This window comes from Nannospalax galili, unplaced genomic scaffold (assembly GCF_000622305.1).
Source record: "Nannospalax galili isolate Female #2095 unplaced genomic scaffold, S.galili_v1.0 scaffold142, whole genome shotgun sequence".
Taxonomy (NCBI): domain Eukaryota; kingdom Metazoa; phylum Chordata; class Mammalia; order Rodentia; family Spalacidae; genus Nannospalax; species Nannospalax galili.
This window is the reverse complement of record NW_008348793.1, coordinates 860,680-883,601: the sequence shown is the minus strand read 5'-3', so window position 1 is coordinate 883,601 and position 22,922 is coordinate 860,680. Positions and strand designations below refer to the sequence as shown.

The 22,922-nt window shown below is 38.3% G+C and overlaps 1 protein-coding gene across 9 annotated transcripts in view; it reads right to left on the bottom strand.

The window, feature by feature from the left end:
* Ndst3 (N-deacetylase and N-sulfotransferase 3) overlaps positions 1–22,922 on the bottom strand; it is a 176,097-nt gene that overhangs the window by 45,935 nt on the left and 107,240 nt on the right. For 8 of the 9 annotated variants that reach the window (XR_003851561.1, XM_029569831.1, XM_029569829.1 and 5 more), the window contains exon 6: positions 20,965–21,093. Coding sequence is in view for 8 of the 9 variants with exons in the window: in XM_029569831.1 (XP_029425691.1) it covers positions 20,965–21,093 (129 nt within the window). In the remaining variant the exon portion in view is untranslated. Of the gene's footprint in view, positions 1–17,580; positions 17,673–20,964; positions 21,094–22,922 lie in introns of those variants that run through there. The other variant, XM_029569833.1, reaches the window with a different exon arrangement.

Genomic DNA, 22,922 nt, shown 5'->3' with positions numbered 1-22,922 from the left:
ACGATTTCTCCATGGAATATTAGGATATTTGTCTCTTTTTTTAACCCCCTTTTTTTAATTTAAAAAATTTTTTTATTTAAAAAATATTTTATTATTTTTTATTTTTGTGTATGAGTGTATTTCCTGCATGTATTTAAGTGCACCTGTGTCATTCAATGCCTATGGAGCTCAGAAGAGGGCATCAGATTACCTAAAACTGGAATTACTGATGGTTGTTAGCCACCATATGGATGCTGGGAACTGAACCCAGGTCCTCAGCAAAGGCAGCCAGTACGCTTAACCTTTGGGCCATCTCTCTAGCCCTGCTAACAATGTCTTAGGAATTATGTAAACCAACTTGTTAAGAAGAGCTGCAGTTACCATTGTGTCAGTTCTAAAACTATCAGCCTGTCCTCATACTGGCAACTATTTAGAAGTACCCCAAAGAGCTACAAGGGATTTAATAAGGTTCTGAAATTGAAAGGTATGTTTAGTCTTAAGTAAAGTCCAAAACTGCATTGACTTATAGAAAAACTTAATATTTTTTTGTTTTGTTTTGCTCTTGAGACGGGATCTCCCTGTAGCCCCAGTTGGCCTGGAACTTGCTATGTAGACCAGGCTGGCTTCAGTCTCATAGAGCTCTGTCTGCCTCTACCTGAGTCAACACTTAAAGGATTAAAGGCATGTGCCAACATGCCTGGCAGAAAAACTTAAAAACATGTTTTGCTTAAATATTATTATGATCACAATCATGTAATCTTGGACACACTGGAATTTTTAAAGAACCATATGGGTTTAAATATATTTTATTTAAATTAAATATTAATGACTGGGTTATGATGCCAGTTGAATAATGGTAACAACTGTCTCCCACTGTTCCTCTCTGTCAGGCTCCTTCTTTGTCTTTACTTCCCCGGTTCCTTTCCACTTTTCTGAATGTCTGACATTTTTATTTTTAATTTTTTTTTCTATGACAGCACTTGTAGGACTTTGATCAGTCCTAAACCTCCAGATATTTATATGCCCCATCTATCTGTAAAACTGGATGATAATATTCCCCAGTCACACGGTGCCTCCATTTGCATTCCGTGTGAAGCATCCAGATCCACTCGCTGTAGCACAGCACCGTAATGATCACTACAGGGCTCTCCACAAAAATTCAATAAAAATATATATTAAAAAATAAATAGGCTTTTTTGCTGCTCTCTGGGCATACAAGATGTGGAAGCAAGTACAAGGTGGGTCCTTTGGTGTGAAATTCCGGATTTCCCTGGGTCTTCTGGGAGGAGCAAAATGTTGTGAGCTGCCACGTGGGTGGTGGGAACCAAGCCTTCCTCTGCAAGAGTAACCAGCTCTCTTAACAGGTGAGTCGTCTCTCCAACCACAAGGACAGATTCTTCAAGTGTAATTACTGGGGAAAGTAGCCCATGTATTTCTAATACAGAAGTACTTAACTATAAGAGTTTAAAAATGCAAGGATTTTTTTTTTTTAAAGAATGTGAGCTACTGCTGTATTAAATGCCGTCTTGAGTGGGAAAGAGATCAGGTTGTATTTTTCTGCATTTCCTAGGGAAATGTCCTGTAGAGTTATGAAGCTTACCTGAATCTTCTTCCCTATGGTGAAGGGGAGTGACTGAAGAAGAAACTCTTGCAAGAATTTATCACGCTAACTATATGGCCATGTGTTAAAAAATATGTAAGGAATAGACTTGCACTCAAGTTTTTAAAAAACTTTAATCAATGGTAACTAGAACAATTAAATATTTAAGTGAGTTAAATATTCCAGATGCATATGATAAAAATTTCTAAAAGTTTTAACCTTTTCGATGACATTTTGCTAGAGCTAATAAAGCGTAAAGATGCACATTTGCATTCCTGCCTCCCTTTAAATGGAAGGGAGAATGTCCCACACTGAGAGTATGCATTTCTACTGAGTCTTTTGCCCAGAGGCTTCTAATTCATAGCAGAATTGCTTGTTCTAATAGGTGTCAAGTTCTTTTCCTACACAGATCAGGTTGAGAGAATATTTTTGATTATGCCTACATATCCTCAGGAACACACAGATGCAGTTTTACAGTTTATTAAGAATTATGAATAGCTCCTGTCTCCTACTGTGAGAGGGAAGAGAGAGAGGTTTATTTTTTTAATCTGGAGAACCATTCTGTTTTAAAGCTTTTGTGATTAGTTGGAGGAGTAAAGATAGTATCCCAGAGATGTGTTTTGTAAAGAAAAAAGCATTAAAGACAGCAATCTTTTAAACACAGAAGTATTAAATGCAGAGATTGCTGGTCATGGATGAATAAGAACTGCACACATGTGATATTAATAAGACTCTGGAGAAAGGAATGAATTGAGAATAAGCAGAGACTTTACTAAATAAGGAAAATGAATAAAAATTAGGGAAGGTCAAGGTGAGTAAAAGAAAGAAAGCAAAAGAATTGCTTTTCAGTTAAAGGAACTGTGTTGAAAATACTAGCATGAATAGACCAATAGACAAAAAAGGCTAAGATTCGCCCAGAAAAAGTCTTAGGGATGTCTGTGATGCAAGAAAGCTATCAATGAAATGATGGATAAATATCACAATGATGACAAAGAGTTTATGGTCAAGTCAGCGAGTACCGCTGCTGAAATGGGGCTGACAGATGGCATGAAGATGCCCAGACTGATGAACAAGTGTTCTGGTCATAAATTTCATTTGCTAATCTTGCAAGGGTCATGGAATTCTGGCTTTAGATTAGGAAACTGGTTCAGAGTAAGATACAGCAAAATAGTGTGTCATGAGAGGAAAGTGCACATAGAGGTAGTCCTAGAAAGATTCTTATTCTTAAATGCTTCCAAACATTAAATGAAGGACATTTGTACCTGGGTGAGTGACTCTGGGGAAATTCTTTTGAGCTCAGAGTTAATAAGAAAGGAAAAATCAGGGCTGGAGAGATGGCCCAGTGGTTAAGAGCACTGACTGGTCTTGTAGAGGACCCAGGTTCAGTTCCCAGCACTCACATGGTGGCTAGTAACCATCTGTAACTCCAGTTCTGAGGTGCTGATGCCCTTTTCTGGCCTTTGCAGACATTGCACACACATGATGCACTCATACACACAGACAAAACATTCACACACACAAAATAAAACTAACTAAAAAAAAAGAAAGAAAATTTGTTTTCTCCCCCTATCTAGAAGCCTTTGAGAGGGAACCGACACTGATTCTAACCACTCCAACAGCTATCAAAATACTTGAAAGCAAATCTTGAATCTATTACTCTAGAGTCCAGCTTTGGAAGACAAAAGAAAAATGCGGAGGAACCCAATAGAGGGATGCTTTTGGAACCTCTTGTCAAGAAATTCCAATGGACTCTCATATGAACATTTGAAAATTGCCCTGTTCTGACTTTTTTCTAGTTCCCTGTCTAGAACTTGTAATGCTTACTACTCTTGCCTTTACATCTCCTTCACATCTCCTATTCACAATTCAAGGACTTTCTTTTCCTCCTAGAGATAAGAGGCAATTTGAGAGTCTTTTAGATAGACCCACTGAAGGGGTACTCCAGTTGCCTCACCCTGCATCCCTATTCAGCATGGAAGAAACCAGAGCGGTCTGTATCCCGATACCCTATTGGCAATTTGGGTAACCTCTTCAGAGGATTGTGTGATAAGAATAGGAAATAGGAATTGGCTAGGTAGTTAGGGTAAAAGACCCTAAAGAAAAGTAACCAGTTTCTTGGCTAAAACTCACAATGTCTTTGGGCCTCTTAACAACATACTCTGTTCCAAAGGCCAAAAATGTCAAAAGTATTTGGGAGCATGTATCTAATCTTTAAAAGATTTTAGGGTTACCTCTTCAGAGGGGGGGGATGTTAGAGTAGCCAAAAGAAAATATTTGGGAGCTTTTATCTAATCCTTAAAAGATTTTAGGATTATCTCTTCAGAGGGGGGGGATGTTAGAGTAGCCAAAAGCTCCATAAAAATAAATAAATCAATCAAAGAAGAAGAAAAAAAAAATATTTGTGTTGGAAAAAAAAAATCAGAGTGAACTCTGACAACTATTTCTGTGAAAGCTCATAGTCTTCCTGAGTTGGAAATGGAGGTAGGAGCATTTAAACCCCCAAATTACATCAGACAGGAATGTTCACATTAGCAGCATGCTACCAAAATACCCGATCTCCCTTCACTTGGAAACAAATGCTTCAGGACCGCTCTGGCAGCACTGTTGAGAGCTCAGCACAATGGTAGCTCACAGTCCAGCCAGCCATACGGAATTACAAATATCTACTTCAAACGTTAAACACATGGCATACCACTTCCTATATAGTTCATCAGCTCTGATTTCTTTTGTAAATATAAGTAGGGCTCATTTGCAAAATAACAGAGTCGAATTTCCTGTGCAGACAGATGCTTTTTATATTTATAAAGCCGGAGCCTCCTTTTTCTTTTGAACGTTCTGAGAAACTGGAAACTGATATGATTTTTCATATCAAGTTTAGTTTAACATATGGCAAAGCACTCACTCAGACTGTCTCCAAACTTTGCTGTTAACAGTTTCCAGCCTCCACAGGAAACGAGGCTGTGCCTCTGACGCATTCCTGTTATTTGGGAGGACCGTAGAGAACAGCCTAAAGTTAAACCACAGAAACCATGTTTATACAAAGCGCAGCCTTCAATATAAACCACAGTAGCACAGAAAGCTTCAACTGATGCCTCAATTCCATTTTCAGTTGCACTTTCTTTACTTTGAGTCCAGTAGATAAGCCAAGAGTGAGTGCTGATTTGGAATTAACTTTTCTGAGGGGCCTCAGTTTAGGAATGTCTATAAATCTTGTACTAGATTTTTAAGTTTTATAAAAGTAAAACAAAAGAAATACCTCATCTATTGAATACCTGGATGGAGGGAGCCTTGGTGTCCTTTGTGCAAAATAACTGGATGCCACGTTCCTCCTACGGTCTGGAGAACACAGAGCCACAGCCTGGCCGAACTCGCCCAGCACTGCCTGGATTGTGTGTTGTGTCACAGAATAGTTCTGAGCTGCCTCAAAGCTGTTTTCTGAATTCTTCGGTGCTTTTAGGATACCCTTCCCTGCTTATGCCGCTTTTCTCATGTCAAAGCTCTTTTTTATGTGGTAGTTCTTAGGATGAGGGGATTAGGAGATGTGGGTAGATTCTATTTAAAAATGAAGGCCACAAGTGTGGACCAGGGTTATTTTGTCAGCAGAACTGATTGATAGCAGAACAACAGAGAATTTTTTCTATTTGTTTCCCATTCATCAAGTTACAAAAACCATAAATTCCAATTTCCTCATTTGTAACATATCTCACAGAATGGCTGCTAAGGTCAAATAAGACAAACCATATATTAAAAACTCTCGTAGATTGTTGCCCAACTTCAGTAAGGCCGTGCACAACAGCCCTGAGCACATGGCTGGCTGACTTAGCTCCTCGCTCCTTCCCCTTCTCAAGGGCCCTTTCTTGCTTGGTTCTTTGTTCTTGGCTGCAGTCCACTCAGTTATTGGAGGGGGAAGGTGAATTAAAGGTAGCTGAATCATTGCTAGTAGTGTTAACCTCATCTCCATAAACTTTTAGTAGGTGTTAATATTTGAAATTTGAAGAAAAAGATTCTTTAAATCCCCACAAAGTACTACATTCCACCAGGGTGTAGTGGCACAAACCTTTAATCCCTGCACCCAGGAAGCAGAGGCAGGTGGATCTCTGTGAGATGGAGACCAGCCTGGTCTACATAAGAAGTTCTAGGCCAGCTGGGGCTACAAAGAGACCCTGTCTCAAACAACAACAAAAACCAAGAGAGAGACACAGAGAGAGGGAGGGGGTTACTGCATCCCTTAATATTTTGTCGTAAAATAATTTGTATATGTGTTAATTCTTAATTAGACAGGGTTAATCATTCCTTGCTAATAAGAACTCTTATGCTAGCACTTTGAAAATCAGTCCTTACCTTTCTTGCTAGAAAAAGTGATGGAAACTCACTAAAAGAACATTGAAAAATGTAGAAAATTAAAAAAAAAGAATTCCAGCTCTCAACCAGTTTATCTCTTGATTACCTTGGGGTAGCTTTTTAAAAAAACATTGACACTTTATGTGCAATTTTAATTCTTTTATACATACATTTCCTAACATATTATCCCCATGTTATTCAAAATGAGGTTTTAAATCTGCACAATGAGTTAGTAAGCAATGTAATATTTATAGCATTTTCTTTCATTTGGATAGTCACTTTATTTCCACTTTTCCTTTCACTACAATTAACTTTTCTGTTTTGACACTCTTTCCTTATGCTAGATATATAATAATGGAATCACAGTATTAAAGAGTAAATTTTTAAAAAAATTATGAATGTTTTGCCTACATGTATGCAAGTATATCCATGTCATACAATGCTTACAGATGCCAGAAAAGGGCATCAGGTCCCCTGGAACTGGAGTTATAGTTGTTAGCTGCCATGTCAATGCTGGGAACCAAACTGGAGTCCTCTGGAAGAGCAGCCAGTGCTCTTAACTACTGAGCCATCTCTCCAACCCCAAGGACAAAGATTTTCAAGACTCATGCCAAATGGGAGAGCAGAGACTTCAGGATCGTGACCACAGGATGCTCTCCAGATGATGCTTGGACCCTCTGTTTTCTGTGGGTACACAACCTTACCTGGGGGTGTTGACATCCTTGATGCAAACTGCAATGAGCATCATGATGTCCTCGTAATACTTCTTGAAACCTTGAAACTATGCATCTAATTTCTCATAAGGAGATCCATATTATTATATTATTGAAGATGCAAAGGATGGCACAGCAGTAAACTCTGCAGGTGAGAATGTCCTTCCCTTTCTGTAGCAGGGTCTCCACAGTTCATAGACCACAGAGCTGGCTATGCACTCTTGAGTCACAGGCCCTACTTAACAGAAGGCTCACCTGTTCAGAAGGAAGAGATCGGATAAACTCATCTCCCCAAACACAAGGTCCAGTCCCATTATCCAGTTACCCATGTGACTGGATTAACACTTCTCTTCAGAGTGGTGTAGCATGACCTTTAGAGAGACTGGCAATTCTGCTGAGATCCAAGATTGAAATTTTAGGAGCAGATATCCCACCAGCTTGCAGCTGCCTCAGCCACCTGGCTTTCAGAGCCTGTCACCATCTGAGGGCAACCAGGAGATGCTTGGGGCCAGAAACCCAGTGCATGCCTTCCTGAGTGCAGTCCTACAGAGACGACAAGCGCTCATAATGTGATGATTTTTTTTTTTTAAAAGCCATCATGTTTTGCTGTCTAGAAGTAGTAACTAGAAAAAAATTGACCAATACATAAGTGTATTTTCTAAAATTCTGGATTTAAAGACGTCTTAAAGGGCTGGAGAGATGGCTCAGTGATTAAGAAGAGCAGTTGCTCTTGCAGAGGACCTAGGTTCAATTCACAGTACCGTCATGGCGGCCATCTGTGACTCCAGTTTCAGGGGGATCTCACACCCTCTTCTGACTTCTGTGGGCACTGAACAGCTTGGGTGCACTTTCATGTGTACACTCATACACACAACATAAAAATAATAAAAAAATTTTTTTTAAAAAGAAGGCTTAAGTTTGCAAATTATATTAGTTTATAATATCTTATGGTGTTTAAAATGATAATACTCCTTTTAAGATTTATTTCTCATTTGTGTTTGTGTGTGTGTGTGTGTGTGTGTGTGTGTATATGTGTTTGCCACATGTGTGTGGGTACCTGCAAAGGCCAGAAGAGAGTGTTTGTTGGATTTCCTGGAGCTAGAGTTATATGCAGCTCTGAGCCACCCAACTGGGGTGATGAACTGGGGTGATGGGAACTGAACTTGGGTCCTTTGGAAGAGCAGCAAGTGTTCTTAACCACTGTGTCATCTCTCCAGCTCCCTATATACCCCTTTAAAAACATGATAGTATTATTTTTTTTCACAAGATGAGATTTGTATATCAATGAATTTTTTTTTTGTTTCTTCATGATTAATGTTAATAATGCACTATCAGGAGCACAGGAGGGTAGTCAGAGTCAGTTCAGGCCCCTCTTGTATGCACTGACCCTCCTCAGGCTTAGGCCCCTTCCTGCTGACACTACCAGAGAGCCCCAGACTAGCAAAGGGGTTACCCAGATCCCACCAACCAAGTCACCATCCTCCTGCTTTGGGACCAGCCCCATTCCCATCTCTCCAAGGCTTACATCTCTGCTTAGCCACTGAGAACTGGCCACTTGATTCCTATCTTCCACACTCGGGTCCAGGGCCCTTTGCCCTTCTGGAGAGCTCTCATAGTGCCAGCCTGGAGCCATTTGGTCCTTTCAAATAAAAAATTAAAAGTGAGAACTTGAAACACAGACCAACTAATTATTCATATCTGACCAGAAGGCAACCAAGCTACATCAACAATAAAAATGGAATCAAACAGAGTCAACAAAGGTGGGCTAGAATTTCATATCAGATACACAACCAACAAAAAAGCCACATGCATAGACTACAACTCAAAAACACAAATAATATGAGACTAAGATAATATGTCCCCATCAAATCCCACAAGTCCTACAGAAGTGTTCTATGAGAACCACCCAGGGGAACCTCAAGACACAGAATTTAAAAGAACAATTATAAGCATGATCAAAGAATTCAATGACTTTACAGAACACAAAGACTTGAAAGAGGATAGGAATAAACTTCTGGTTGACACTCAAGAAAACACAAATAGACAGATAAAAAAATGACAAAGACAATGGAGGATTTGAAAAGTGAATTCACAAGAGAGAGAGAAAACTCAGGCTGGAATGAAGCTGGAATGAAAAAACCCAATAAGCCAATTTGAAGTGACAGGAAAAAGCTTCACCAGCAGAATGAATCAAATGGAAAACAGACTATCAAGACTGAAAGATAAAGTTGGAGAAATGGACCGCTCAATCAAAGAAGATGTAAAATCAAAAAACAAAAGAAAAAACCTACAAAAATGGAATGTACAGGAAATGTAACACATCACGAAAAGGGTAAATCTACATATCATAGGCAGAGAGGAAGGAGAAGAATCTCAGATCAGTGGCATTGACCAGGGCTTCAACAGACTTATAGGTGAAAATGTCCCTAAATTAAGAAAAGGTATACCCATACAGACAAAAGAAGCACACAGAACACCAACCAATTAGACAGGACCAGAACAGAAACTCCCCACAACACTAAATGTACAGAACAGAGAGGGTACTGAATGCTGAAAGAGAAAAATAAATTACATACAAAAGAAAACTTCAGAATTACAGCTGAGTTTTCAATGCAAACTATGAAAGCCAGAAGGGCCTGGAGCACAGTATTCCTGGCTTTAAAGAAGCATGGATGCCAACCCAGAGCACTTTATCCAGAACTGTCATAGAAGAAGGGGAAGGAAGACCTTCCATGACAGATAGGTGGAAAGAATCCATGTCCTCAAAACTAGCCCTGCAGAGAACACTCAAAGCAATACAAAGGGAAGTAGAAATGATCATACCCACGAGGTTACAGAATGAGAACAAATGAAGATATAATTGTGGAAATACAAAATAGGACTAAGAACACAAATAGAAAATAACAGTAACAAAATGCACATCTTCCAATAATAACTTTAAATATCAATCGCCTCAACTCCCCCATCAAAAGACACAGACTAGTTGAATGGATTAAGAAATGAAATTCGGGGCTGGAGAGATGGCTCAGTGGTTAAGAGCACTGACTGCTCTTGCAGAGGACCTGGGTTCGATTCCCAACACCCACATGGCAGCTACGAACCGTCCTTAGCTCCAGTTCCAGGGGAATCTGAAGCCCTCTTCTGACCTCTGCAGCATTGCATGACACAGGTGCACTCACATACATGCAGACAATACACTCATACACATAAAATAAAAATAATAAATAAAAGCTGGGTGTGGTGGAGCACGCCTGTAGTCCCAGCACTTGGGAAGCAGAGGCAGGCGGATCTCTGTGAGTTCAAGGCCAGCCTGGTCTACATAGTGAGTTCCAGGACAGCTGGGGCTACAGGGAGACCCTGTCTCAAAAAGACCAATAAATAAATAAATAATAAATGAAATTCATCTTTTTATTGTGTACAAAAAACCTCATCCTTCCTTCAAGGATAGGGACCACTTTAGGGTGAAAGGATGGAAAAAAATATTCCAAGCAAATGACACTAAGAAACAAGCAGGTGTTGCAATTCTGATATCTGACAGAATAGACTTCAAATTAAAATCAACCAGAAGAGACAAAGTTAATTCATTGTGATCAAGAGAACAATTGGCTGGGTATCTTTTTGTTTTTTTAAAAGAACACCTTTTTGTTTTGTGGGGTGTGTGTGTGTGTGTGTGTGTATGTGTATGTATCTATGGAGGCAATAGGTCTACACTGGGTACCTTTCTTAATTACTCTACTTTAGTTTTTTTGTGAAAAGAGTCTCTCACTGATCCTGGAGCTCACCAATTAGCTAGACAAAATGGTCAGTGAGGTATAAGGCATCTTCCTGTCCCTGCCTCTCAAGTGCTGGGGTTATAGTCACATACCTACATCCTACTTTTAATGTGGGTGGTGGGGATTCTGAACTCACATCCTTATGCTTGTAAGGCAGACACAATACTGACTGAGCTGTCACTGAACTCCAAATATCCAGATAGCTTTTTATCTGAATTTCTAAGCAAAATTTCTTAGCTAGAATGATTTATTGGCTTATTCTTTACAGGGCTCATAATCCCTTAGTCTGTTTATCTGTCTGCCATACTGTATGGTTTCTGGAGCTGCTGTTAACTCCTAGGACACTTGTTCTCAGCAGCTCCTGTCAGAGCTCTAAAGGAGGCAAGACAGAAGCCAGCTTCTTAGCCAACTCCAAGAGGCCAGAATGTTGAATGTACAAGCTACCCCTTGCCCTGCTCACAGCTTGATACCCTTTCTCCAGTTAGACTTAGACAACACAGAACTCAGGCCCACAGGGCCTCTGCAAAGCTGGACCGTTAAATGTGCTTCAGTCTTCTGTTTCCCTCTCCAAGGAGAAGCTGAGCTAGGTGCTTGCTCCAATTTGTACACTCTGAGTCAGAGGGAGGCTGAATGAGAACTTCTGTTGTTTTCCTGCCTCCTGGGGCCCAGCAGCTTCTTTACTTGTTTCTCACCAAGGGAACTGGTCTGCAAACATCTAGGCTGGTGTCTTTGGAAGAGGGAGGAGGGCCCAGCACCTTGCTCCCAGCACTCACTTTTCAGTCTTAAATGGACTCTCATTAGATGGTGGCTGCGATCAGGCTACACTTGCTGAATGATTCCATTGTTGGTGATGCTGCCTGATCATGTTGTTAAATGGAAACTGCCAGATTTATCCATTATAAGGCATCGTAACTAATACATAGCTAACATGTAATCTCTGGTATGAAACTTATGAGTATAAATACACTGCTTCTTAGCAATGTTGCTTCACTGTTTTCAGTAATCAGTGACAATTCTTGTCTTAGCTGTTCATGGTGTCAATAAAGGCGATTTTCTAATTTCATCAATCCTTCTGCATTTATTAACTCGCATCTTTTTCTATAGAATTCCCATCCTTTTATCCATTCTGATTACATCAATAATGTCACTTTTTGATGTTGAAATTATATTGAATTAAGTCATTAAAAGCGCCTCTTAAAGCTGAATTTTATCTAGTAAAAGCCTATTTTGTGTGCTCATTGCTCTTTTTTTTTTTAAAAAAAGAGAAATAACTCATCTCAGATTCAATTTGTATTGTTCATGTACCTAACTTTGAATCAGCTTTTTCTCCAAAAAGCTTAGTTACTTTTGAAGAGAAATAACATTCAGGCATTGAAATATGAGGGCTTGCTGAGATTTTTATGACTGTAGTGTCACTGATGCCAGTTAACTCTGGTTCTCAACGTTTGGGACGTTCACCCCTGCTACTCTCCTCCCTTCCAATCCAAGGCCGTGAGACTCCTTTATCCTTCTTTTCACACGTGTTACATTGAAAACTCAGCTCTCAACAGCACTGTGACAACCTTTTATCTTTCCAGACAGTAAGTGAAAACTCTTTCGCAATCACAGTACACAAAATAATTTTTAAAAAGTTTAAGTTTTCTATTCAGATTCTTGTCCCTACACTTTACTAAACATCAGTCTGAACACTGCACTCAAAATCATTTATTGTTTGCTGTACTGTATTAAGTGAATGTAATATACCAAGCAGGATGCTTGTTCGTTGTCTTTAATATTTTTCTCATTCACATTTTTTCATTTATTATTTTCAGTAGGTAAAACATTGCAGATTTCAGAATCAAAGCTGCATTTGCTGGCAGGTTCCTCTTGGCTCCTGTGGTGACCATGTCATCTTCCTCTGCTCTGTCCTTTTGCTTCCTTTACCCAAGCTGACATATGTTCGTTGAATTCACACATTTTTTGTTTAATATATTGTAGAAATCACAATACAGTGAGAATGTTCTCATTCTATTTTTTTCTGACCAGAATTGAAGACATCATTATTTTTATGTGTCCAGTCCTATTTGAGTGGCTACAATGAAAGTTACTTGACTAGTGTCTCATGGATACATATTCAAGTTGTTTCCACCACGGAGGTATAAGCGACTCTGAAAAGCATTTTGTATTCAAGTTGAAGATAGACCTTATAGTCATTCTTTCTGTGCACTATATCCTCTAAAAAGTAAAATCACCGCGCCAAAGGTTTTATACATGATGCTTGCTGCCGCTGGATTTCTCCCCACGTCGCACACACACTGGGAAACATGAGTACAGCTTTCGCGTAGCCTTGCTAACAGAATGGTTTATCAGTTTGTTTTTTAAATAAGCTATAAGAAAAGAAGTGATTTTCAAAGTAACTTAACTTTGTATTTTATTATTTTGAGTGGCAGCATCTTTTCATAAATTTAATGGCTTCCCTAAGGACTTCTTAGATGCTTTATTGGGTGAGAATAAAAGCCCAATTATACACACCAATTATGTAGATTCTTTGGTTAAGTGTTTAAGGTGACCAACTTCAAAATTCTAACTTAAAGTATATTTGTAGGTAAAAGAACTTAGTGAATAATCATTATTTGAGAACCTACCATGTACCAAAAGTTTTAGTGTTTTGTGGATATAAAAGAGAGCAAGGGATATTTTACTGTCAAGGAACCCACAACCAGTGAGAAGATAAAGAAAATTAGAGTATGGTGGGAAGGTTATGTTGTGTTTATGCCCGGGCATTATAAGAACACAGAGGAGAAACATAAATCAAACTAGAGGGTCAGGGGACGTTTCTACAGAAAGATGATTACAAGCTCGGAATTCTGGAAAGCATCCTGATCGGAAGGTATCATCAGTTCACGAAATCATGAAATAGCAAATTGTATTCAAGGAGTTAAAGATACTTACAGCAGATGATTTTTTAAAAGATTCCAGAAAAATGGGAAGAAGCCCAGCATGATTATTTAGCCCCAAGCAAAAGATGTTTCTGTTTATTCTGAAGGCTATAGAGAACACTTTCAAAGGACTAAAGAAGAAATTTATTCATTTCTTTGATCAACTGAATAACTGTATTGTTTTGCAGGTAAAATTCTCAGAGGGAGATGTGGGCTTTTGGTTTTGGAGGTCATTCCCATCAACCAGCTGCTGATTATTTGGAAACTGCTGGTAACAGTTCCAACATTGCTGCCTGTTTTGCAATGTGTGGTTTAGTCCAGTTTTACCATGTACTGTCTCCTGAGTGGTACATGATAACATTTTTTTCCCCTCCTGTGTTTCTGACATGCTAGGTTTAACCAAAAGAATGCCACTTCTTAGATTACACACTGGAACATACTGTAACAAATGTAAAGCAAAATCCAGGGCCATGAAAGAGTTTGCTGTAATACAACTGGACTCATATGTGGCTGAATTTATGTGGATGATAATTTGGATAAACTACCTTCAATTTGTTTATTGCACAAAGCATGATTGATAATTTTCTGATAACTAATATTATGTCTTATCTTTTTGTCTTAGCATCTTTAAGTACAAAATATTCAGGGTTGAAATTTTCAGTTGAATAAGTCTGAGATAAATGGTCCAACAAGTTCCCTTTCTTTAGCTTATCCATTGATATTTTCCTAGATTTCATAATAATCCCCAGTTCAATGGCTCCTGTTTTTCTTACACTTAGAAGCTGTAAAGAATTAATTATGCCTCCTTTTGGTTTTCTTAATTTCACAGTGGCAATTAATTACATGATGCCATAGTTAGTAGTGAAGTACATTAATGACAGAAAGAGAATCGCTATAAAGGACAGAAAATGAATGAAATAAAAAGTTTTAGTTTTATAATTGTAAGAATCTTATCAATTTATAAGTGATGTCAATAAGATTTATTGTTCTAAGAGCATAGTTGTTGAAAAGCCCATTAGACATTTTCCTTCAGCTATAACTACTTGTGACAGATTTTCTCTAAAGCACTTCTTTTATTTATTATTTTTATTTTATGGATATGAGTGTATTGCTTGTATGTGTGTAAGTATACCCATGTCGTGGAGTGCCTATGGAGGTCAGAAGGGGGTGATGGGTCCCCTGGAACTGGAGTTATGGAGGGTTGTTAGCTGCCATGTGGGTGCTGGGAACTGAACCCAGAGCCTCTGCAGAGCAGCCAGTGTGCTCTTAACTGCTGAGCCATCATTCTAGCTCCCGAAAGCACTTATTTTTTTTTTAACCCAACATAGTTAGCTTTTCTTAGATAATGGCCTGAAATTTCAAACCGTTTTCATGTACATTTTGTTGAGATGAACTGTGCATCACATTAAGAGGTGAAACTCCCCAGTTTCACCAGTGTGAGGAGCAGTGTGCTACCCTGGCGGATGCACTAAGCCAGGAGTCAAGAAGGATGAGATTCTCCACAGAATAATTAAGCAGTGTGACCTTGAACCAGCTAGGTCATCCTACTGGGATTTCACTAATTAAGAAGTTAAATAGAGCCAGGTGTGGTGGCTCACGCCTTTAATCCTAGTACTCTGGAGGCAGAGGCAGGCTGATCTCTATGAGATCAAGGTCAGCCTGGTCTGCATAGTGAGTCCAGGCCAGATGGGGCAATATGGAGACCATAACTCAAAAAGACCAAAAACAAAACAAACAAACAAAAAAGGTGAATAGATAACTTTTCTGGTCCTTTCCATGGCACATCAATACACCAGCACTTGTGAAACCCTATTAGACTTGTGCTAATTAAATCTCTTCCTGAAGCTCAAATTTCATTTACTTGCAAGCAGATAATTGGCCAGAAGGTATTTTTATGAAACTCAAGATTGTTATGATTCACATGGGTGTGTCACAAATAAATCATGCCCTGAAACACAACCTTTCATGAATTCATCCAGTCATTTTAAAAGCATTTAGTGACCTCTTACTGCATGTAGAAGATTGATCTAGACATATTGTGAAGCATCAAGGTGAACCACGCATAGATATTCCTATAAGCAGAAAAGATTAATATGTAGAAAACCATGCTCTGAGGTGACAAAGCAAAAAGAAGGCTTAAAAAAGACAATTGAACCCAGTAAGCATTAATTATACCCTGATGCACTAATGACACCAAACAACTCAACTTTACATCCTTCAGGACTCAAAATTCTTCATTAATATTTTAACGCAGCACTCTGTGTGTGTGTGTGTGTGTGTGTGTGTGTGTGTGTGTATGTGTGCTCCTAGTTTGCCTGATCAAAATAATCACCTTAATAAGCACAGGACAATTATCCTCATAGCCAGGAAGGCAGGTTAAGATAAATGGAGATGAAAACGTTTTAAATTGTACAGTTTCTCTTACTAGCTCATTCTATATAAGCATATACATTGTGTTACCATTATTATTTTACTTTGTGTGTATGAGTGTATTGCCTGTATGTATGTGAGTGAGCCTGTGTTGTGTAATGCCCAAGGAGATAAGAAGAGAGTGTCGGAGTCCCCTAGAACTGGAGTTATGGATGGTTGTTAGCCGCCATGGGGTCGCTGAGAATTGAACCTGGGTCTTCTTTCAGTGCTCTTGATGGCCGAGCCATCTCTCCAGCTCCACATTATAAGTTTTATAGGGGCTTCTTTATTGAAGACAGGTGTAGTCATATTTGTTAAATATTTTCACCATCTTCATAAATTTTAATTCTTATACTCTACATATAATTATATAGGCATTCAAAAGTATCTACACACTTTCTTACTGAGTGGTGGGGGGACATTGGAGGAGTTGAGGGGGACTGGGAGGGATGGAAATAATGCAGAGACAGTACCTGTTTACGAAATTCTCAAAAATTAAAAAATTAGAATTGTAAAAAAAATACAAAAGTAGAATAGAAGGGTAAATAGTTTAGAAAAAGAAATTAACTTTTAAAATGGAAAAACAATTTAAAAACTACAACTTTGGGCTTATTTCACACTTTCATAATAAAATTCAAGTAATCACTATATTTTCAAAGATAAAAATATGACTGGCAGACAACAACAGTGACAGATTTGGGTTTTACCACGATTCTTCTGAAAATGCAGCTCCTGATGTAGAATGCCTTATTATACTTCGTTATTGTGCAAAATCCAGGAACGGAAGGAAAATTATTAATTTCTTTTACTCAGAGAATGACTAAAAAATAATTGGCTGTGTTTATATTTCAAACAACAAACTGTAGGAGATTCATTTCAGTTTTTTAAAAAAAGTTTGAGACTCGTAAATTCCATTACATGTTCTATTGATCAAAAAAGTCATAAAGATACTACATGGTCTTGAAAATGGTATCTTCAAAGAAATATAAAAAGAATAGCTTTGGGGGATCCAGCAGAAAAACCATGTTTGTAATCCTCTGTAGTCATAAACAGGAAAAAATATAATAAAATTAAATTGTGAAAAATAAAATATCATCTGTCTCTCTATATATATATAGTATACGAGAGTTTTGTCAGATTTTGAATTGATCAGGAATATTTGTGTCTGAGAGCACAAAAATTTTGTGTTGTATGTAGTAAATGGTGACACTGGGGTTTCGTGTGTGTGTGTGTGTGTGTGTGTGTGTGTGTGTGTGTGTGTGCAATGTTACTATATCACATTACTGTTATACCTGAATGAAACAGCCTGACTCTTAACTTTAGTTAAGTGGGACCCAACTTCCAGGACCCCTGTTTCCCAGATGTCTCTTGGAACTGTACTGTTGTGTCAGGCCTTATCCATAATTTTATTCAAAATCATTTCTCCAGGATCAATTCTGGGAAATTACAAATCTGGATCCACTTTTATCTTATCAGGCAATCTTGCACTTTCATCCCTAGGCCTTAACCACCTCACACATACAAGGGCAAGAAATTCTCAATCTTCAGGTGCCCAAGTCACAGGAGCACATGGTTCAGTGAATTTGCTAAGGTTGATTAAAAGTCATTAGTCCAGATTCTGTCCATTTTATAAAAGTCATTCCTGCATGTGTGTTCAAGTGTGTGCGTAGACTGATATTCCTCAGTTGTGTCTGCCTCATTTTTTGAAATAGGGTCTCTTGTAGAACTTGGAGCTCACCAATTCAGCTAGACCAGCTGTTCAGGGATCTTCCTGTCTCCCCTTCCATAGTGCTGGGATTGTAGGTGCGTTGTGTCGCTCCTGACTTTTTTTTTTAAATGTGTGTGCTGGAGCTGGAACTCAGGTCCTCACGCTTGCTTGCCTGGTAAGTACTTACCGATGAGTCATCTCTGACTCTTGGGTATTTGTTGCGGCTCTTTCCTATAATATAACATAACATAACTCCTTTTACCATCCTGAAGCAAACAAAACACTTCAGGGTCTGCTCCTCAGCCTGGTGAACTCAAAGCTGAGTGAGCTCAGTCAACCCACAGACAGGGAAGATACAGGTCTCAGAGTAAGAATTGAATCAGTAAAGCCCATGATCCAGTAAATCAAAACAGACTTTCATCTACTAGTTCAAAGCGAAGAATTCGTATGGAGGAACTGAGTAAAGAAACATGTACAATGGAGGGTCCCTTCTTGGTAGTCTAGGTGCATGTGCAGTGTTCATCAATTACAAGTTCAGAAAACTGCTTTCCATCTTGCTTCACCAGTGGCACAGGCTCCTCTGGGTAATATATTCTCTGCCTATACTTGTATCTACACAGAGAAACAAACCATGAAGTGGACAGCTCAGTTTAGAATGAGAAAAAGAAGACGGCCTGAAACTGTTTATGTAGATCAGGATGGCCTTCATCTCACAGAGATCCATCTGCCTCTGCCTTCCAAGTTCTGGGATTAAGGGTATGTGTCACCATGCCCAGATTAGAAGAATTAAATTTCTCATGGTCTCATGCTCGGCTAACCTACTAGATTTAAAATTCTGTTCATAAAAATGCCAGCACACACATTAAAAAACAGTTCCCAGGAATGTGACACCAGAAATAATCATTGAAAGATGGCCAAAGTTTTCTCTCTCTAGACTGTGCTAACATTCGTCATTGCAACTTTTCAACTGTGTTAATTCACTTGATTGACACTTCTTTTAGTAATGAAAGATACTTTTTGCAGGAAACAACTTCATTTGGCATTCTATTAAAATACAGCTTCCAACTGAGACCTATATTGTTATAAGATCGCAGGAAGACTATCTTCTAGATCTACTATAATTAAATTGCCTAACTTTTTTATAGCTAATATATACTTTGATATCATAGTTTTTTTAATTCTCATTTTGAGCTAATGAAATCTGTAATCTGCTAAATTAAGAGCACATTTCATTGAAGCTGGAGGTTTCTAAGCTTGATCATGAACTTTCTCTGATCATGTAATTGAAGTGTGAGAATTCCTCTGCCACATGCCCCACTCCTCACTCCGGTCATCCAGGAAGACATCACTGATGATGTCTTACTTCCTTATGGCTAGGCTTTGCTAAGTCCAAGTGCAGACTTCACAGACACCTGTCTCTAGGTAAGGAGACTCCTGGATTAGGATCCTGTACCAGATAAACTGTGTTGGGTTCCTCATTTATCTCATGGTAGTTGACAAGATCTACCACTTTGAGTTGAAATGTTTACTGAAAATAGTTAACTTCTGGATGTTTTCCAAATCTAGAAAGAAAAATTTTGTATTTTATTTTACCCTTTATTCCCTTTGTATTTCTTCACAAAGATAACAAATTTGTCAACTATTACTGACAAACTCGAGAAGTAGCAGGATTTGCTAAGAGCTTGCTCAGGCAGTCTAAAATGGTTCCAAGGTCAACATAACCTTTACTATTAGAATTTCTAAGTTAAAATATATATGATTTCTTTTATTTAAGAAAAGTGTTTCTTATCAGATAATAGGTAAAATATTTAATATTAACTCATTGTACATGAGTGACTGAATTATGAATTTCTTCCACACTGAATGGAACTCATTTGGTTCAGAAAGTTCTGAAATATTACCAGGAAAATTTAAAATATCAAATTAATGACTAGCTAAAATAATTAAACAGAAAGTTTCATAGTCCTATTCATCAGAATTTTGTAGAACACGGATTAAATGGTCTTAAAATTATTGATGAAAATGTTATTGTTTTAAGAATATTTAATTGCATTTTCAGTTCATAATCATACACTGGCACAATGCTTTTGCCCTGGGTATATTACTGATGGAATTGAGAAAAACAAGAAAGCCATATGATGTGACACAAAATACAGATAATCTAGGCAAAGTGGTCTACTTCTGCTGTATAAATCAGAGTTAGTTGCTTCGGGGAGGCTCTGAAATTTGAAAACCGTCCTAAAGGCTGAATGCTACATTATTCCAAATGATCCTGGGTCTTCAACAAATGCAGACTTCCCCAGAGATGAGCTGCCTTTTCATCTACCTCACCTCCTAGTAGCTAAAGAACAGATCAGTTTTTAAAACAGGAATGGATGATGAAAACTACTAGCAATTTTATTGGTGAGACCTGAATAATTAAGGACAAGTTAGGAGTCTTTCAAAATTTCTTTTGCTCTTTTCGAGACAGGCTCTCCCTGTAGCCCCAGCTGGCCTAGAACTTATGTAGACCAGGGTGGCCTTGAACTCACAGAGATCCACCTGCCTCTGCCTCTCCAGTGCTGGGATTAAAGGTGTGCGCCACCATACCCAGCACTAAATTTTATGTTTACTTCTATCTTATCCAACTTTTATCCTGATAGAAAATTTTCATATAAGGAGATAATCACAATTTTCCATCTTAAATATTGCTTAGGCCAGGGGCAAATTCATGTATTTCAAAAATAAATTTTAGTTTCATTTTTTTTTCTGTTCTCTCTTTCAAGGAAAATCACTAACAATAGACAGCTCACTTCAGTTGGATGCTGTTTCACCACGGGGTTTTTCAAGACTTACCTGGGTTGCTGATGCACTAATAGTATGACTCGAAAGAGGAAGAGCTGAAGACAATCAAACAGGGATGCGCTGGCACCCAGCAGGGCAAGATTTCACTGGGATGCAGAGTGATAACCCTGTTTGCTTATCTAACTCTTATCCTTTGTCCTTATAAAATATCAGTATTTTTCTTTTACCAGAGAAGTAGAGAGAGAAGGAAAGAGGAGAGAAAAGGAGAAGAGCGAGAGAAGGAAATGTGAGAGAAGGAGAGAGAAGAGAAAGGAGAGGGACGGGGGAGAGAGTGGGGGGAGGATAGAGGAAAAGAGGGAGGAAAAGATGGAGGGAGGGAATGAGAGAGGGGAGAGAGGAGAGGAGAAGATGCAGAGAGAGAGAGAGAGAGAGAGAGAGAGAGAGAGAGAGAGAGAGGAGAGGAGACATGAATAATATTATTTTCCACAACAGCAAAACACTCCAAATTCTGGTCACTTTCCAGTCAGATCAGGGTTTACTGTAGCACGTTGCAAATTCTGCCCTAAGCTCCCCAGGTCACTTAGTTTGTAGAATTGAACCTGCATTTCTACGTGGGGTTTTGTTAAGATTTATGACTGTTTAAAGCTGCAGCTTCATGCTGTGTGAGTGACAGCTACCCAATCCCCTATTTCTTCATCAAGGTAAATTTGAATTTCTTTGAAGAACACCAAATACTTACTGGGTTGAGTACCACAGTGAAGAAGAGTTCCCCTCCTTGAATACTCTTGTCCAGTTCCTTAGGACCTCCGGGATACTCCTTGTAGAAAATTGTGTGAGTGAAAAGCCCACAGGTCTGCCTTGGAAGAACCTGAATGGAAAGTGAGCACGTAAGGAGGGAGCTCTGGTCACGTTCACTGAATCTTCTTTCATCATGAAAGATGATATACAAGCTGGTGTCATGACTGAGCTCTAACTAGGACCTGGCAAAGTCCTCCAGGCTTGAGAAAAAGGATGGTATAAGTAGAGGGGTACAGCAAGGGAAGTTAAAGAAATAGTTTAGAATTGGAAACCAACTCTTAATTACTTTAGTCATTTTCTAAGTGTCAAAATCAGTGCTTTTATTATGAAGTTTAATACATTTTGGCATCTTAAGAAGTAAAAGTAAGACTTTAAAAATATTGACATTGTATGTGTTACACTGCAATCCTTGTAGGTAAAAATACAAATAATAATGCCTTCTGTCAAATTCTATACATGCATTAGAAAATGAAGTCAGTTATTAACTTAATGTGCTTCTTAGGGAGTGACTTTTTAAATTAGAGCAACTATTTAAAAAGAAACCACAGCATCTGTTCTACAGTGAAAAGACACTGTTAGTCTTAGTAACTGACTCAGAATTTTAGGTGTGAAGTCCGCCAGATTCAACAGTAAAAGGTTATCTCATTAGTAACTTTTAGAAAGGGTCATAAACAAAATGATCCATGGTTACTCAGCAGAGTCTCTTCTCATCCTTTGACAATGAGAACAATTCTTTGCCTCCTAAATATACACATTTGTGATGATGTCTGTTTTCAAGTTATAGATTTCTCAGTAACACATAAGTGCAGTTACAAAGTAATACAAGGTAGTGCAATTTTTAGCTAATTCTCCCACAGTGATTTCCTGATGGCCTGTGCTTACCACTACATGCTTGAAGACGCAGGAAATCAAGGTGTGTATTAGGGAAAGCCACACATCTCCCAGCATCTTATGTAGTCAGATTATTGCTTCAAGCAAACACATCTTCATGTTTATTGTCTTAACTCTACTCTTAAAAAGCATTCTTAGTTTTTAGTGAGTGCATTCTGAATATCAACCTCTCAAGACTTCCCAAGTGTTGTGGCCTTCTTCAAATATACTAGTTCTTTTTTAGTACTTGGAGTTTTTCTCTATTTCTTAGTTTTCTAAGAAACTTTAATTTTCAACTTAATCAGTGCATCACATATTGCTGAGTTAATCAAATCTCTACATATCTTATTTATTTGGTAAATTAGCAAAATATATGTGTTTAGAAGATATTTTCTCTTAGATCGGTTAAAATATTTTAGTTGAGATCCCAGAGGTATTAGCTCTGGGGTGTTTCATGTTTGAAAGCGTTACAAGCCATCATCACACTGTGCACAAAGCCAGGAACTAAAAGAAAAGGGACTGTAACTGTATTCATTGTTTACCAACAATTCTTGGAAATATCTTTTCCTGCAAATTGAAGCTTTATATAATCTTTATCCATGAATTTACCAAATACTTATTCTAAACTCAATGCTAGTTCATGTAGGAGAACAGATTTTATATATATATATATATATATATATATATATATATGTATATTTCTTTTTGTTAGCTAGTGTTAGTATAGATCTTTAACATATGCATTTTTTTTTCGGTCTTATATATCCTCTGTTCTTGGAGGAAATAAAAATATACCAGGGTAAGGAGGAATGTCCCAAAACTAAAGAAGAAAATGCCACATGTGACTAAATGCCAGGCTAGTGTGTGACTTTAAGTCACTTCTAGGATTCAGTTTGCTACTCTTGCTTGGAGCAGCTGGGCAGTGCTGATCTTGACACTAGGGAGCTGGGGAAGTCTAAGAAGTGGACACAAGTGTCAAGAAACATTGTTTCTTTTTCTTAAGCTCTGTGAATTTGAACACAGAGAAGC